This window comes from Diospyros lotus, chromosome 4 (genome assembly GCF_014633365.1).
Source record: "Diospyros lotus cultivar Yz01 chromosome 4, ASM1463336v1, whole genome shotgun sequence".
Lineage (NCBI taxonomy): Eukaryota > Viridiplantae > Streptophyta > Magnoliopsida > Ericales > Ebenaceae > Diospyros > Diospyros lotus.
This window is the reverse complement of record NC_068341.1, coordinates 2632696-2652017: the sequence shown is the minus strand read 5'-3', so window position 1 is coordinate 2652017 and position 19322 is coordinate 2632696. Positions and strand designations below refer to the sequence as shown.

Below are 19322 nucleotides of genomic sequence, written 5' to 3'. Positions count from 1 at the left end.
AATTGCTCCAGAGATCTGGAAATGCAAAAGAAAACAAGAGCAGACACCGCCTTCTTCAGTTCTCCCTTCAACCGGGCAGTGAGCTACAGTCAGCTTCACTGTCTCTCCCAGGAATTGGGCTCATTTATAGCATAAGTTCCATGGATCGAAGCCTTTCAAATAGAGAGCTCTTAATGGAGACTAACAGTGCTGCATCAAGAAGCAAAAGTTTATGAATCAACAGAATAAGGTGTCATTATCACATGAAAGTCTAGGTTGATGATATATCATTTCTGGTTAATCCTACGTTAATCCTCTGCATGATGCAGCCAAGGTAGGATATCTTCATCAAGAAGAAGAAGAATGGATTTCAGAAGCCATGATCCCAGTAAATCAAGCTTTCCTGAAGATGAACGGCGTGTATTAGGAAACAAAAATTTCCACGTTCCACAGATCTTTGCTGGCCCATACTATAGTTCTTATCCGAAGCACCACTTTGGGAGTCTCCCAATCTGCCATATTCAATGCTTCCTAATGCATTCCACAACTTCTTGGAGTTAGTTCGCTGCATCTGTAATGAACAGGGAAGTAAGCCTACTCGCATCTCAGCTATCCCGGCTGTCAAGTCACCAATTGTCCCCAAAACTTACACCAACAGCAACTTGCACATGAATCAGAGAGGCAAACAAGCTAAACCAAACGAGGTGAAAAAGACACATATGTAGAACAGAACAAGTAGATAAACCCATTAAACTGTTAAGAATAAGCCCAAAACGCAATCAGGCTACTGAATATTAACGTCGCAAGACAGTCATAAAACTAGAAGCCATGGCCTGGGGTGAGTGAATCAAGTGTGTAAAATAAACTGAAATATTGAGGTCTAGATCCTTGGTCTTGCCCCCACCTCGCAAAATTCCTTTCCTTTGCTTATTTAGTGTTCAGTTCTTATGATTATCAAGCATTAGGTGATACATATATGCACATAGAAATTGGGAAAGAGAAATTTCATTTTGCACCAACGGTATATGGCATCTAAATAACAGAACCATAGTTTGTTTTTCACTAAAGCAAGTAGAATTATGTACTTTAGGAGTGAACTCCCCATGCCTTGCAAGTAGCAAGTGAACATACAAATCAACCCCATTTTACAACAATAACAGCCCCCAAAATATGCAAAAGCTCTGATATTCACAAAGTGCAAACTACAATCTGTTTGTCTTTGTACAAGTATCAGGAGCAGAGAACACTACCGAGATGTCTTTAAGGTATTTTAGTTTAACAATCTGATCTACGAAGACGAGAAAGCTTAGTATTGCATTTGCCAATCCACACAGTCATCAAAGTCAAAACTGCTTGCGCAGTCCAACAATGCATTTTGTTGGTGCTCGTATCGACATATGTAATTTAGCCCTACCAGAAGTTCACAAATAGCAGCCTCCGTTTTGGCTCTGTCAGCGAAATAAATAGTCTGCAGCAGCAGGACATTTGTCCGCGTAACAATCTGATGTTGTTCAAAGTTGCGCTCGGTTTGCCACCGGATCATGTTATGCGCCAATGGAGAAAGCCACCTCAGTATCTCATCAAGCCTCTCTTTCCAATCATGGGCAAGAGGGGCATCATATATTGCCAAGTCTTTGACATAAGACTTGAGACTCGTCTTCAAAGACATCCTTAAACTCGTTGGTAACATTTGATATAGATCGTCCCTGGCTTCCTCGCCTACCAAATGTGGGTAGCGAAGCAATTTCTCTATGACAATTATCACATTCGCATAATGTAAGGCCAAAGCAGAGCCTCCAACCGTGGAAGGAGGCGCGAAAAAATGCTAACCGGCCCTTGGGGCTGAATTGGGAGCCATTTAGCACGCTTTGAGCCCGCGGGAGCTCTCTTTTCACCGAGCTCGCGACACTACAACATGCCGAAGCTTGGCTGCTTCGATCGTCAATAACAGTGCCCTCATCTTCATCTAATTTAGAACCTGAACTGCTCAAACTAAGGCATTCCATGAAAAGCCTCCCGGGGCCAATCCCACATACGAAATTAAAATCCTCTGCTCGAAAGATAGGGACTTCAGCCCTGTGCTGCCCTAGCTGAGGCCTAAACTGGCTAATTCCACTCCCTAATTTTGCCTTCTCAGTGGTTCCTGATTGATTAGAACCAGTACCCTTGTTCAAAACCGGCCTTGATCGATTAGAACTCATCCCAAAAAGCCGTTTCTCATCAATTTGACCCGATTTTCCCCCCAATTGAGCTATCAAAACGGCATCACCAAAGACTAAGCAAATTCTGGCATAAATTGTACAAATAGTTCTAGCCAACAACTCGACTACCTTGTCGTATGTCTGGTTCCATAGAGAAACATCTTGAAGATGCTTGACATCTTGCTTTTTCCACACCAACTTCTGCTCAAACACTCTCCGGCTTTCTTCGTGCTGGTTCTGCTGAAACTTCTTGATGCCCTGTTCCAGTTCATTCAAAACCTCCATTTCGCTGTACAAATTGGCGGTAGAATTCGCATACCTCTCCATCTTCCTCACCATCGAGTCCATGTCCTTCACCAGAAACCCGAGCCCCTTCACGTCAATGGCGCCTCTGAGAATATCGCCGTAGACGTGCTCGAACCCTTGTAACGCCGGGACGGAGCATTTCTTCCCCAGCCGGGAGACAACGCCGGCGACCCGGTTGAGGTCGTCGAGTTTCTCGGCGACGGTGAGCTGCAGCAAGTAGGACTCGTCGGAGGAGATGAGATTCTTCACGCCGTCGGAGTTCAAGATCTGGGTCTTGAGCTTGGAGATCTCGCTATGTGTCAGAGATCTGTGGAGATGGAGAGTCTTGGACATCACGTTGGCGACCTCGAAAGAGAGAATCCCAACGGTTTGCTTCTGGTCGTGCTTCGTCTTGCCGGAGGAGTGCTTGAGATTGGTGCTCACATGGCTTCCCATTCTGATAATCCAAGGCTCAGCCACCATTGTAGAATCTTGTTGGGCTTCTAGAGATCTGAGTGTAAAGACCCAATCTTTTGCAGACCTACAGAGGCGTGAATGGTAATCGAGTCTGTGCCGGGAAAAGTTGGAGCAGGGCTTGAATGCGCGTGGTGCGAAGAGGTGAGGCTTCGAAATGAGAGCATTTCAGCGGCGGTGGAAGAGAGAGATGGAGGATGGAAAAGGAGGGAATTGAGTGATTTGGAAGAGGGGGAGTGCTTCGGGGTTATTATTGACTTGTCTCTCCACCATTTTTGTAGCGATGGAATTCAAAGGGAGAGAGAGAGAGATAGACAGAGAGAGAGAGAGAGAGGACGGGGGGGGGGGGGGGGGGGGGGGGGGGGGGGGGGAAGCGTTTGAAAGATGAGGCAGGTCAGGTGTGTGTTTGAATCTATTGCCTCTGCACCACCACTAGCGGCTTCTTTGGCTCCCAAAGATCCTCTTTTGAACTGCATTCTACCAAAACCCTATTCAACATTAAAAATAATTTTAATTTTTTTATTGAAAGTGTAAGTTTAGAAGGCCAACCCAAAAAAAAAAAAACGAAACATAGTATTACCTAGTTGTTGTATACTTGTATTATACACAGCCAGAAGTCCCAAGTGATGGAATCATAGGCCACCTGATTACTTTATGGTATGGAGCCAAAACCCATCTGAACCAACTCTACCTTTAGCCCCCCCTTGAAATGAAAATCTCAATTCATGTGAGAGGTCTTTTCAATGTGAGATTTAGATTGAGGTATTCATTAACTATTGCCATGCTTTGATGTGTTTTTCGCTTTTCCTTTTAGTGGTTTTGGACCACCATGGAATGGAATGATCCATCCTCAGAGATACCGATTGTTTAACTGTCAGCAAACAGCATGGATTATTGTGATTATTCTAAAGTGACCACACTTTACCTCATGGGTATGGATTAGTTTAATATTGCTAATTATGAAAAAAAAAAAAAGAGAAGAAGAAAACAACCAAGTAGAGAAAAGTTAATCTGGAGTCTAGATTTCAAAGTTTAGCTTCGAAGGAAGAGTGGGGATGATTGGCCCTTTGGTTGGATTATATTGAAAAAGAAGACTTAGATGAGGAAATTTAGATGACAAATAATGAGGAGTTTAGTCAGAAAAGTAATCTTAGTGGGAGTTGGTAACTTTTGTCTGTACAAAAAGACGCTACTTTCTTGAGACACATGCAAAGAAGACAAGCACGGAATGACAAAAAGAAACACAAGTGTACAACTAGGACTTTGGCTGTCATCTCTTCTTTGTGGATTTGGTTCATCGACTGTTAACAGTGATCATCATCCATTGCCTGCCATCCATCTTCATACTCACAGCAGTGATTTGTAAACACCGCGGACTCAGGATTTTGATTTAGTGGGGTAAATTTAAATATAAAAAATATAATTTTAAAAATAAAATAATAATGATAATATTAAAATATATATTTTTTTATAATTATTCCTTATATCTTTTCATACTAGAAATTTCAATTATTTAAGAAAATTACATTTATTATTTGAATCCTTAAATTCGTCATAACCACGAAAGACTAGTCCTTGTCATAGAAGAAGTCGATAATAATACAGTGTTTGTTCTAATTACTTAAAGAAAACTATCTAAATATTTTGCTCTTGATTTATTAAGCCTTTACAATTATTTCGAACTTAATTGTAAGCACTATTAGTGCCTCCAACATGAACTTAAAATCTTTTTTTTTTAATTACTGAACCCTTCTTTCACAAAAAAATCACTACATGCTTCTCCATTATTTGTTTTAAAAAAATAACAGTATAAGCAAATGCGATATTTTTACTTATACTATACTCCAACAAATTACCAAATTCATTAAACCAAGTTTAAATAAATCATCTTAATTTTGAGACTAATACAAACCTCTAAATTAAAAAAAAAAAAAAAGAAGATCTAGCCCGCTGGGCATGGGGCTCCCCTTGTTTGTAAACTCAATTTTTACCCCCCCCCCCCCCCCCCCCCCCCAAAAAAAAAAAAAAAGAAAAAAAAATCACTACTTGTCAGCAAAACAAAAAATGTATGGTGGGCGCTAGCCTTGCATGGATAGATTTAGATATTCTTTTTATCAGGCATTGTAGAGATATGACTCAATTTAACTCTTCACATTCATAGCCTTTTTATTAAAATTTTGTTATGAATTTCATATAATGTCAACAAGAAGAGACTAACATGGAATAATCAACCACTGTGTGGATCTTTAGTGGTTGGACAGCTAGAAAAGGATGCCGAATGGAACAGGTACTGGATACAAGTATCAACTTGGTGCGGGTGGAATTTTAGGGTACTGCTTGGCTGCTTGCCCTACAAACAATAAAAGGTCAAGGGGGAGAGGTTAGCGAATGAGGAGGTGCCCTGGGGTTTTGGGTGATCAGAAGTCAAAAGGGCCCTTTAGGTGGAGTTAGCAGTGCGCTGCTTCCATTGACTCATATCCTGACCCGTTGTGTTTGTGTATCATCTGCCTTTACTTCTCATAAAGGCATTGTCATATTTAGGTACACCCCAAAGGACCATTGAGTGCTGCTTCAAATGATGTGACCCTACCTACCTAGCTTGGGGCTTCTTTCTTATTTCTTTCTATAAACTCTGTAAAGAGTGTGAATTTTAAGCTATACTTGAAAAGGGTATCGATATTTGTCCCCTGTTTATGATGCACCATGTTTTTCTTGATTTTGTATCTCATCCCTTCTGTATTATATCATGCTCTCTCACCTCTAAAATATCGATACTCTTTGAATACTCTATAGCTTGCCTTGCCCTTATACATCCAAATATTTCATATATATGATGCAATATGATAAATTAACATTTATATAACACGTTACAGTATTTGCTAATTTTATCGGGATCATAATTTATTCTTTAAATTTTTATTTTTGTACCAAGGAAACAAAAGTGACAATGGCTTTATTTTTCCCAAAAAAGATAAATAAATTCTTTATTTGCATGAGAAGATTAAATAAATTAGGATTATGTATATATAATATTGCGAGTTCTCATAAAAAGTGCTCTCTATATATATACCAAGTGTTTTTTGATAAACTATTAAATCGGTTTTAAAAACTTTTTTCTAGCTCATGCCCATAATATCGTAGTTCTTTCTTGAAAGTGTTAATTAAAAGACAACTAGTTATAAATTTATGAGACTACATAATATATCTAAAATTTATTAATGTGAGACTACATTGTGACACTACTAAGTCATCTGATTTTTGTGAAAGATTGCTAATATCAAATAAATGAACCGATTAAGCCCACCTTAATACAAGGCCCATACGAATATCATTAGCATTAGAAAAATATATATATATATAATAGTTTCATATATATATATATTTCAAAATGTAAAATACTTTTATTTCAAAAATGTAAAGAAAAAAAGTCTATCATAGATGTAATCATAATCACAAATGTATCAAAAATATTATTTAGATATCATTTATCATATTTTTATTAATATTTATGTATTAATATATTGTACATTTTGATCGATGGAACACAAAATATAATATATCAATTTATGTGTCATAAAAATATCATACCTAAAGGTTTAAATTACGTTTTTGCAAATATATAGATATACATGTTAATAAGAAACTTGCATATTGAGAATGGATGTTGCTCCAAAGCCTAGAAGGGCCATGGGATGAAGAGGGGGCCAAGTAGAACCCATAATTAGTCTTTTAGACTCGTTTAATAGATTTTATTTCAATCGATCACGTGACTCCATTTGAATTACTTTCACTCTAAGGTTTTTATATAAAATGCACAATTTTTAATAAATGAAACATGTTATTTATTATGTTCAAATTGTATTACTATTATATAATTATTTAGAATAATGATTGAATTGACTTGAATACTAAAAGACGTATCGAAAACGAAACATCATTCTCTTTTTGTCTCATGAGAATATTTGAGATGTGCTCGGACTCAAAGAATATCTAGACAATCTTAATTTGAAGACTATACAAGAAAAATAGGAACCTATTGCGAATTAAGTGGTGATCGAGCTTCAACACTCACCACATGTATATATACGAGAGAAGAGTAGTACCACATGTATACGAGAGGAGAGTTGGCATTTAGCAGCCAAGGCCAGGCCAGGCCAAGCCAAGAGTGAGTCGGTCAATCAGTCAGTCATTGATCATGTGGACCATTTTAACTCATCCCATGCGTCTTGAAACAACAACAAATGCGCGCATTATATTATTATTCTTTGTTGAGTGGAAGGAATTAAGATGCGTCGAAGGCAAAGAAAGAAGAACCACAAAGAACTTAATTGGTTGGCATTTCAACCAATCCCCCCGCCATTTGCATGTAAGTTTGTATTTGGAGCCACCCCATTGTGGAGAATATATATATATATATAAATCACATATGTGTGTCTATATATATATATAGAGAGAGAGAGAGAGAGAGATGCTGAGACAACGACGCCCACATGGCTTTTCCCCACTTTTAAGCCCAATTTTCTATTTGATGTTCCTTTCGTGGTGAAGTTGATTTTCTTTAATTGATTTCTTTACACTTTTTTGGAGGGGGTTGTTGTTTAGCAATAGGGTATACAATTTTTTTTGAAAAGCACCTCCTACGGTTCATCAATCTTCTATTGTCAATTGACTTTTTACACATGTATAATATTGCACGTTCTAATTAAAGTGTGTAATTAACTTAAAAATATATAGTGTAAAGATATAATCAAAATAATAATGTATTTGAATAACTATATAAAAAAAATATAAAGACAAAAATATGTATTTAACTCTTTTTTTTTTTTCTTCAAACACATCCGATTAGGATTAGATATATATATATGTACGAAGTATAGATTATATTTAACACTGGCTTTACATACTACTTTATATATAGTTACATTAATCAATCTTTCATAAAAGAAATAAGAGTATTGTTTTGCTTTGTTTTAAATATGGATGGCAAAGAGCTTTAAAAGTGAGGCTATTGGAAAGCAAATAAGGTATGGAATTATCAATTAAGGGGTTCTTTTGGGTCTTTGCTTTTTGTTGCTTTTGATGTAAAACGAAGTATATGCTGGACCAACTTATAAAGCAACACGTCTTCTTCTAAGCTTACATGTAAAAACTAATATCTAATCCCTTCTCTTGCGTGCTTAATTCTCATGTATGGCTAGAGTTGGCAAATGGGTCGATGGTCCATGGGCCCACCTCCCAGCCCATCGTAGCTTGGCCCGATGCTATAGCAAACGGGATTGATTGAGCCAATGCTTTGTGGTCCACAGCCTAGCTTGGCCTACTAAAATCTTACAATAATAAATTCTTAGATTTAATTATGCACTCCCACAGCCTAATCCGACCCGCCTTGGCCCGTTTATTAAGGACCACAGGGTCGTGTCGGGCCCCCATTTCTCATTGTTCGGTCTGACCCTGACTCAGCCCACCTCCCTTGTGGGCCAAGTTCGACCCAGCCCACGAAATAGATGGACCAAGCGAGAGGCAAGCTGGGCCAGCCCAACCCACCCATTTTTCAACTTTACGTATGGATTGAATTCGACCTAGCCCACGAAATAGATGGACCAAGCGAGAGGCGAGCTGGGCCAGCCCAACCCACCCATTTTTCAACTTTACGTATGGATTGAATTCAGGTTAATAGTGTTAGCAAAATGACTTAGGATCTCTTTGGCTAGGCTTTTTTTTTTTTTCGAGTTTTTAAGTTGAGTAGTATTTAAGTTGTTTAAAACATTTAAGTTAAATATTATTTAAATTGATAACATGTTTGAATAAATGTATTTTTAAATTATTAGTTAATAGTTATGTGTTTGATTTAAAAGAACTGATAAGTTATTAGAATGTAGTAAAAATACGAAAATAGACATGTTATTAAATAATATAAAAAAAATACATCAAATACTCATTTTTAATAAAATTAATTATAAATTGTTGTGATATATATATGTTAAAATTAATTAAAAAATATATTAATACAATATATATATACACACACATAGAGACAACAACAGTGGGGATGGGCAAACGGACGGTGACAAAGGCAATGACAAACGATAGGGACGATGGAAGAGATGAGGGTGATGGCGAACAGTGGGAGCGACAGAGGAGACGGAGGCGATGATGGATGGTGGGAGAGAACGGCGATGGCTAGAAAAGCTAGGGGCAACAGGAGCAAGTGAGAGGCAAAGAGTTGAAAAAGAAGAGTAATGGTTGAAAATTGCTCAGACAATTAAGGGTAAAATAGTCATTTACTCGATCAACACAGTTTATTTGGTAGTAACGTTTTGCAAAAGCTGGAGAGGGAAAGCTTTTGCAAAACGCTAATGTATGAGTGTTCAAACCAAACACTTATAACAAATAAGTTGGATAGCTTAAAACTACAACATCAACTTATAAGTGGTCAAACCACTTAGCCAAACAAGCCTTTAAACTTGTAAAACTTAACTTGTCTCATCTCAATTGGAGTAGAATCAAAGAGTGTTTAACTAGAGCCGAGAGAATCCTTATTCAGTTTTCAATAGGGTTGCAAGCTCGACAAACTCTAACTCAAGCTCAAGCTTAAGCCTGAAAACTTGTCTCGAGCTCGAGCTTTGTTAACATAAACTGAGCTTAAGCTTGGTGTTGTGCCATGGAAAAATAAGTCAAAAAAGAAAAATAATAATAATAATAGTAATAATAAATTGAAAAAAAGTAAAGAGGCTGGCGACAAAAATTACCGCCAGCTGGCAGCCTTGCGATTGTCTCGTAGCCGCGAGAAGCAGCAGCTGCGAGCTGCCTCGCGGACGCATGCCGCGAGGCTCGCTGCTGCATGCCACGAGGCTCGCTGCTACATGCCGCGAGGCGCAGTCTCACTGCTGCATGCCACGAGGTGGCTCGCGGCTGTTTGCCGCGAGGCCCAGTTGCCTCCCAGCGGCATCGAAACAACCTCCCCATTTTTTTGCCTTTGATCCATTCAGTAACCGCCACATGTCGACAACTACCCTTGAGAATCGTGCCCTATAAATACCCAGTTACAGGGCATTAATGGGGACTTCCATTTTTCAAAAAAATACAAATACTTTGAATGCACTTTTACTATTTTGATGAATAATCATTGGGATTCGAGATTGACTTTGGCATCGGAGGGTCTTCGCGAGGGAAGATTCCCGCGAGCCTTCTAACCCATTTTTTGAGTATCAACAAGGTCAAATCTTTGCAGTAAATCTAGCGGCGAAGCAAAAAGACTTGCGGCTAGATCTCATGGCAAAGGAAAAAGCTTGCGACGAGACCTAGCGGCGAAGGTAAAAAGCTTGCGGCGAGACCTAGCGGCGAAGGCAAGACCTAGCGACGAGAGCTTGTGGCAAGAGCTAACGGCGAGAACTTGTGGCAATAGCTAGCGGCGAGAGCTTGTGGCAATAACTAGCGGCGAGAGCTTATTGCAAGAGCTAATGGCGAGAGCTAGTGGCAAAGTCTTATGGCAAAAACTAGTGACGAATCCTTACGGCAAGCATCTTACCGGCAAACTCCCTTGAGGCAACATCTTTTACGGCAACCTAACCTCACCCGACAACAAGCTCAAGTGGATCTCACATCATAAATTTTAATTGTTGTATTTTGACAACAACACTTGGGCTCACGACCATTAAAAGAAGAGCTTGTGTGGTGATGGCTACAGAGGGAAGGGTGTGTAGTGGCAGCAAAGAGGAATGATGCAACACTTTATTAATATATTTATAAATGAGTTTGTTTTCATGAACCAATCGTGAACTTTTAATTGAACTACTTATGAACTTCTAATCGAGCTAACTTTCCGATTAAAGTTGGGGGAATAGTATTATCATCACAATCCCCTATCCAGATGCACACTTTATTCTATTAAAGATAAAAATATATATATAATCTATTCAATATACTTTTCTATATATACATATAAAAGTAAATAAATAAATATATATCTATATGAATTTATATAATTATTATATATTTTATTAATAAGTAAATAAGTTATTTTGAGAATATGAAACACTCTCAATAAGATAAATTCCAAAATGTTCTTTTCTATCTTAACTAGAAAATAAATTTATGTGAGTACGATTCAAAATGTATTTTTTTATTTATGCATGAATAACATGAGATATACTTTTAACTTCTATCCACTTCAAAACTTATCTAAATTATTTTTAACGTAATAAAAACATATATACCTAGGGATGGAGTAGGTTCGGGGTGCCTGGACCCTACCCCGTGGACGTACGAGGTGGAGTATTGGGTTTAGGGTTGCCAACACTACACGTTAGCTTTTAGTGTAGGGTTGTAAATGGGGTCCAATTAACCCATTTAATCTCATTTGCATTCTTATTTTGATAAGCTTTTAAATAGATCTTGTACTTGTATCTCTTTAAGATATTATATACTATCTCAAACCGTGAAGGGCCATAATCTGGGTGGAGGCCCATATGGGCCCAGTTTGAGCCCATTGTATTTAGTTCTCGTCTGTTGTCACTGTCGAGGCGTGTCGAGGCCAGTCGATTGACTCTAGCTAGGCTATTTCTTAAATGGGAATATATATATGGCGATTGGTTCAACACTCCCTTTTTAAGTGGATATTCATGAACTTGGAATCTTGGATGTCTGATATTAAAGTTTATGGGCATTAATGTTACCCTTGGCCCACGGGCTTTGTGAACTGGGCCAAGTTGAATGGGCTTACATTACTACAGGTAAAAGAACCTTACATTTGAGATTATCATAAATAAAGTCAACAAGAAAAATCATTGAACAAACAAGGTGTATGGTAGCCTGTCAATTGGAATATTGAATTGATTCTTTGCTTTGGCACCTTTTCAGCAACCTTTTATCAACTTTGGAAGGAAACCCAGAGATGCAGGCAACTGAGGCCCACTGTTTGTGAATTAGTCTGGACCACTTTAGAAAGGTAAAAGGAAGGGGAAAGAATAGAATATATGGTCAAACTTTGATGTCACCAACCATATATTTGATTTCTGGTTTTGGGTCTGTATAATGGCATCTTCTACACTATTGCCAGCCGGCTTTTGGATATTTGGTCTGCCTTTTAAGTTTTAATTTTCTTTGGTCGTAGGTCTACATACATAAATTTGGCTTTTTATATAGGTATATATAGATATGTTTATAAAGTCCATATATTCTTTTTTTTATTTTTTTTCTTTTGAGGACTCCGTAGGATATAACATAACATGCATGATTATCCGTAGAGAGATCATTTTCTCATAAAAGACCTTCGAGGCTAGCTCCTCGAAAACCTATTCTGCATGCATAACCCGATCAAGCAATCCTCTTGGACAAGACTTTAGGGAGCCCCGTCTCTAGCATTATTTTACCCCACATTGTTTCATACAACGTAACTCTCTTCAAGCTTTCTTCCTTCAAAAGATGATTCCTCTGAAGTAGTTTCTCACCATGGTTCTTTCAAACTTAACCACATGACAACAACATGCGACCGAGAGAATCATGCTCCAAAGAGTTGAGCCTCCCTCGTGCATATGTGCCACATATTTCGATCGACAACCAAAGGGTATAATTACCCCCTAACCCTTCGTCTTTCAATCTTTTTGGCCTTCATACTTCCTAACTCTTTAATTAACTTGAAAAACTCTTCCACACAACTCCTGGGGAGAACTCTTACACTTCACCAACATCACATTACATCTATATTTTTTTTTTTTCATAACAGTATTTGATTTAAATATTGAAGGGCTCACGCGAGAGAAATCCTTACATACCTTCTAACTTGCTTCTGCCTTATACACCATATCTTTCTTGCATCAACTCTCTTGAACAATAAAGACTCGCTTGGAACACCTCTTTTGCCTGAAACTCTTCTAGGGACTTGTATCAGGACACCCTAGCCACCTAAAGACTCTTTCAGTATGCATTTTCGGGATACCCAAGTCCTTTCGAAGACTCTTACAGCAAATCATCTTTGGGACATTTTTGCTAGGCAACTTCTCAAGACTACTCTACTTTCCCAAACAACAGGTTGAGCCCTGTCATAAGTAATCGAGTCACGAATTTCTTCGAGCACAACCTTCCGTTTCACTTAGCCCTATTGACTTCTTTTTGAGCTTTTATAACAAATAAATTTCAATTGTTATATTTAAGCCTTAGGCCCTATTGACTTCTTTTTGAGCTTCCATAACAAATAAATTTCAATTGTTATATTTAAGCCTTAGCCCTATTAACTTTTTTTGAGCTTCCATAATAAATAAATTTTAATTATTATATTTAAACAACAATAAATGAACGATTAGCAAGAAACTTGTAATTGGTGTGTAATCACTCAAATTATTTGTGCCAAATCACTTATTACTAAACTATAACTTATTTAAATTATTGTACATAGATATTTCTTAAAAATTATTTATATGCTAACGTTAATGTCACAATCATAAGCAAAATAATGAGAAGAGTGAAGACGAAACTCTACAGGACCACCATAGTACATGGATGGAAGGCCAGTCAAAAGCGAGCCATTTATAATGTATGATGATTAACTTCTTTACGAATACAATATGATAAATATATATTATTTTGTAGGTATTCCCAACAGCTGCTGAGTGCTGAGCCTTTTGTTTTCATGTGATTCTTTTCGTTTGGATTTGGTATCTTTCAAATCAAACCACATCCACACGTCGGTCCGTGTATGGGTGGTCTCTGTTCTAAAATTGGCAATTTCAGTTAGATCGGAGATGGAGTGAACCCTTATTTGATATTCAAATTCGGATTAACCGATTTGAGGTCCCAATGAACACCTGTAGATTTATGAACCGTCAAATTGGTTTACAAATTCAACATAAATTCTAATAATCGCCACACGGTAGTACACACCCCAAAGCAAAAACTAGGAGGATTGCTACAGAAAGCGAATAAATCTATTTTGAATGAATATAATGGAAGCAATTATGCGTAAAAGAGGATAGATCGTATTTGGTAAGTCAGAAAAGAAGGATTGATCCTTGGATTATGTATTGTACATCAAAGTTTTCGCAGAGGATGGTAGGAAAATTAGGATTATATCAACATATGTTTCTAAATCAAGTCTCGTCGGAAAGGGAAAAAGGTAAAAACAAAGAGAGGAGAAATACACGGTTAGATCTTAGATGTGCCTGTTGCATTATGCATATCTTATATGATATGAGTGTATAAGCACTAGGCCCTACTCCCGTCGACGGCGCCGGCAAAAACAAAAGGCATCAACGGTGCTGGCTCATAGGAGAACGGCGCCGCCGGATGCTGCCACTTCTTGAACATCACCGCCGGCTTCTCGGCCTCCGTGGCCTGATTCTGATTATTGCAAGATCTGATCTCCGCCGTAGGATCCCGCGCCGTCGGCGACGTGATCAGAGGTGATAAGAGAGGTATCGCCGCGTTCCAGTCTCTCACCGGACTGATCTGTATCGACGCCGGAGCTCGCCTTTGCAGCCGACTCGGCTGCCGCCGGCTGCCGGTCCTCGTTGCCTCCGCCATGTTTCAGATCTATGGATCGCCAGATATATACGTTTAGAGAGCGAGAGAGAGATAAGAGGAATTAATTGCAGATAGACAGAAACTGTGTGAACGAGAAATAAGGGCCAAGTTGGCGTGATATATATAGTAAACATGTGGCGAACACAATTCGGTTGACCAGTCAAAGAAATGGAAGCATGGGCTTCAAACGGCTCGGCTACTTCGGGCGCCGTATTGTTGACAGAGTCCCTCAAACCGACAATCACAAAATATCTGAAAATGTACTATTCTTTAATTTATTTATTTTTCTTTTTCTATTTGTCTAAGTCGGAAGAATTAATCTAATCCACTGGGCACATCTACCGAGCGGGCTATTAAAGAGTACGAAAAAAATAAAAAATATTTTAATCTAAATTATAAATTTACAAATCTTGTCATTATCTTGCCTGCTTATTCTTTTCTCTTTTTTTCTTTTCAGTCGATGCAATCCTTGATCATCACTGTCTTTATCTCGTCATCATCTTGTCAATCGTCGTTGCATCTATAAATAAAGAAAACATATGAACAAAATAATAATAAAATTTACACGAAAATATTTTTATATTTTTAACGTCTTTCAATAACTCCCTTAGTAGATCTTTTGGACAGAGTAGCACTCCTCAAGTTTGAATTAAATTTTCAAATACAAATACAAATATTCTCATTAAAATTATAAATATTACAAATTCAACTAACAGAATTATTTTATGTAAAACCAACCCAATAAGCTTACCCAAGCCGAGCCGCGAGCCCCGCCCACAACGCAACAGCCGTAACAGCTCGGTTAAAAAAGGCGCAGGGTTTCGTAACCGACCCAACGTTTGGCACCGCCGGATTTTGACTAGAGAGGACGGAGATGCTTCAAACGACCGTTAAGCAGAACTCTGACACCCCACGTGGAATCACGAGGCATTCGTGACGGCTGAGATTGAGGTACGTGGTCGTTTGTGGACCTCGAACGAAGCAGGGACAGGTGTCAGGCTGGCGTTGGTGGATTAGCATGTTAATAAACGAACCACAAAAGAGGGGCTTTACAGTCATTTTCATTGTAGATAAATGGAAATCGAGTCAGAGATATGCACATACACTGTTGAGTGGGCCTCGAAAGAAAGAAAGAAAGATGTTCAATTCGTCAAAAGTCGGCAATTTTTAATAAAAAATGTTTATCGGCCAGTCAAAGGCTTCCGTTGTTTGTACGATACTGAATAAATTTTCAAATTTTAATTAATTAATTAATTAATTGGGGTTTTAACGATTTTTAAAATATTTGGTTCAAAGAATTCTAGTGAGTCTTAAAATGAAAATGTTGACAAAGAGGCTAATAAAAATAGATAACCGAGTTAAAATTTAGTCTGAGGATTTGAATTTAAAGTAAGTTGGCGTTGATTCTGAACTAAATTTAAATCTCTAGTCATTGGACTACTTAACTTGGATTCACCAAATCCAATGAACTCATATAACATCTTTCAACTCCACAAACACATCAAGTATTATACTTTTAATAATCTCTTTGGTTTAGAATTCTTCTAGAAACTTCCCAAAGTATGCTCGAATTGTGATTTAAATCTGCTAGACACAAAAACTTATAAAGGTTATATTTGAATAAGGGACATCATATTAGTATTCGTCATTTCAAATTTAAATTTGTCAAATTCGTTACTTTGTTACATAATAATTACTAAAATCATTTCAATTTGGGTCTAAGTCTATCTTTGAAATTAGACACAAGAAACAGATGATTTTGAAAACATAGATATCATTTCAAATAACAAATTTCAAAATAAATAATATTTTGAATGAACAAATTTCAAAAATATATATATATATATTATTTAAAACCCCTTTAACAATTTATAACTTTAAAACTACAAAACAATCATAATTAAATTATTTTGCCTTCATAAAACTCAAATCAACAAAATGCTCAATGTCACGCGGTACTGGCATTCAAATTGTAAATAAATTATAATGAACATAAATTCGAATTTAAGATCATTACTTATTAATAAATGTAAATGATTGGATTCTAACAATTGCATCATCAAATATTCTCCATAGACTCTAGGTTAGAGATTACCTAGGACTAAAGAAGACAATACTTGTTATTATTATTATTATTTAGAGATTCGTTAGACTAAGTTCTCTATTCTACTTTTTATTATATTATAAATAATTTACTCTTTATTCTGATTTTATTTAGAAAATTATACATACTCCAACTACATTCTCTATTCTCTCCTATCACACTCTTTATCCCACTTATTTAAATATTAATAAATTTTAATTTTATTTATTTTACTTCAATTATAATTTTTATTATTATAAAATTTTATTATTTATTTGATAATTTAATGATAAATATGACGGTATTAGATTTTTATAATATTTAATATATTTATAAATAATTTTTTTAATATTTTTAAAAATAATTATTTAACAAAATTATTTAAAATATTTTCATAATTCAAAATTTAATGGTCAAACTGCGTAAAAAAAACATAAAAATAAATACTATCCTTGTGATATAATAATTATTATTTAAAATACAACATTAAATAATCTAATTAAATAATTTTGACATTCATTTTTAAGATCAATTTCAAAACATTACATTAAAATATATATAAAAATTATGTAATACATAAAATGAATTAAATACACATAATCAATAATCAAATACATATATAAACAAATACACACATTAACATTATATTAAAATAATGAGATACACACATACACATAATTAATAATTAAATACACAAAATAATCAAATACAAACAAAATAAATAATCAAGTACACAAAATAATTAAATATTTATATACAAATAAATATATAATCAAATACATAAAGTAATTAAATATATGTATATAAAAAATAATAATTAAATACATAAAATATAATTTATTAAATACTTTAATATATATAAAATAGAATAGGGAGTAAATTTTTGCTCCTTGGAGTCATTTTAACGATAGCCAAATTTTGAGAAGTGACAGAGACATATATGGAGCTGCTTGAAGATGAATTCAAGGACTTTCCTGACGATTCTTGCCATGCGTTGGAGATGGCCTAATGTCGTGCTATCCCCATCCCTATCCTGCTTTAGTCTTCACGCAAAATCGTTGGGCGGATCGAGGGTTTCAGAGACAGAGACGGACGACCTAACGCTTGGATCGCCATGTACACGTTAGAGAAGCGCGGAAGCATCTTCTTCTTGACCCTCACCGGCGGCGACGAGGAGCACCGCCTGAACCCTAGCCTCATAGCATCGATCCGATCAGCTCTGTGCGAAGTGCGTCAGCAGTCCACTCGCGGCTCGGTTCTCATCACCACCGCCAGCGGCAAGTTCTTCTCCAACGGCTTCGACTTGGCGTGGGCACAAGCCGCCGGATCCACCGCTGCAGCCAAGGACCGAGTCTCGCACATGGTACGACTGTTCAAGCCGGTAGTGGCGGACCTGATGTCCCTCCCGATGCCGACGATCGCGGCGGTGACCGGCCATGCCGCTGCAGCCGGGATGATCCTGGCGATGAGCCACGACTACGTCCTCATGAGGAGCGACAGAGGCGTGCTGTACATGAGCGAGTTGGACATAGGCATGACCTTTCCGGACTACTTCACGGCGATGATGAGGTCCAAAATTGGATCGGCGGCAGCTCGGAGGAACGTGATGATGAAGGCGATGAAGCTGCGAGCAGCGGAGGCGGTGGCCATGGGGATCGTGGACTCGGCGTACGATAGCGGGGATGCGACGGTGGATGCTGCCGTGCGCCTGGGGGAGGAGCTGGCCAGTAGAAAATGGGACGGCCAGGTGTATGGAGAAATACGGAAATCTATGCACCCGGAGCTATGTGGCATCCTAGGATTGGCCGATAAGCTCGTTATAATAGCCTCTTCAAAGCTCTGATATTTTCTCTCTCGAGTGCTTGTATTACCACAACGGGGTGGTTCTAGAATTGCATTTGTCATACTATGTCAATAGCTCTACAATGCATATTGTGCTAACCTGTAGGATTCGAGACCTGAACACCAGGAGCAGCATTCTGGTTGGGAACGCTAAGGTCAAGAGACCCCCCAATTGCAAAAACTTTACAGCTGCTTGGCCAACTCACTAGAGCTAACACTCTAATTGCGATTTAAATCTGCTAGACACAAAAGTTACAAAGGTTATATTTGAATAAGGGACATCATATTAGTATTTGTCATTTAAAATTTAAGTTTGTCAAATTCGTTACTTTGTTACATAATTACTAAAATTATCTAAATTTGGGTCTAAGTCTATCTTGAATTTAGACACAAGAAATAGATGGTTTTGAAAACATAGATATCATTTCAAATAACAAATTTCAAAATATAAAATATTTTGAATGACCAAATTTAATATATATATATATATTATTATTTAAAACCCCTTAATAATTTTTAACTTTAAAACTACAAAACAATCATAATTAAATTATTTTGCCTTCCTAAAACTCAAATCAACAAAATACTCAATATCACATGGTACTGGTATTCAAATTGTAAATAAATTATAATGAACATAAATTTGAATTTAAGATCATTACTTATTAATAAATGATTGGATTCTAAATAAATGATTGGATTCTAAAGACAACTCCAAAGGGAGTGTCATTAGAGGTGTCAATTTCATAATTGTCAAAATGACATCCCAAATTTAACTCCAAGGTTGCAAAATAGCAACAATGTTTTTGGAGTACTATTTTTTCACGCTTTGAAGATAGAAAAGAGAGAGGTGCCTTTGAACTGTTCTGTCATTTTTCTTCCAACAATTACAATTCAACAGCTCTATTTCAACCAAAAAGTTCTATAAATACATAGATTTT

General features: G+C 37.1%; 2 protein-coding genes and 1 pseudogene across 2 annotated transcripts; 1 reads left to right on the top strand and 2 right to left on the bottom strand.

The window, feature by feature from the left end:
* Positions 1 to 1148: 1148 nt before the first annotated feature.
* LOC127800490 (protein PSK SIMULATOR 1-like) lies at positions 1149 to 3377 on the bottom strand (annotated as a pseudogene).
* Positions 3378 to 13839: 10462 nt separating this feature from the next.
* Positions 13840 to 14558, bottom strand: LOC127798758 (uncharacterized protein At4g14450, chloroplastic-like). Its single transcript, XM_052332352.1, has one exon. The coding sequence runs from the start codon at positions 14454 to 14456 to the stop codon at positions 14139 to 14141; it is 318 nt and encodes a 105-aa protein (XP_052188312.1). The 5' UTR covers positions 14457 to 14558; the 3' UTR covers positions 13840 to 14138.
* A 2865-nt stretch (positions 14559 to 17423) lies between these two features.
* Positions 17424 to 18454, top strand: LOC127798755 (enoyl-CoA delta isomerase 2, peroxisomal-like). The gene has a single exon (XM_052332350.1). It carries the CDS (start codon positions 17654 to 17656, stop codon positions 18380 to 18382), a length of 729 nt encoding a protein of 242 aa, XP_052188310.1. The 5' UTR covers positions 17424 to 17653; the 3' UTR covers positions 18383 to 18454.
* Positions 18455 to 19322: the final 868 nt, after the last annotated feature.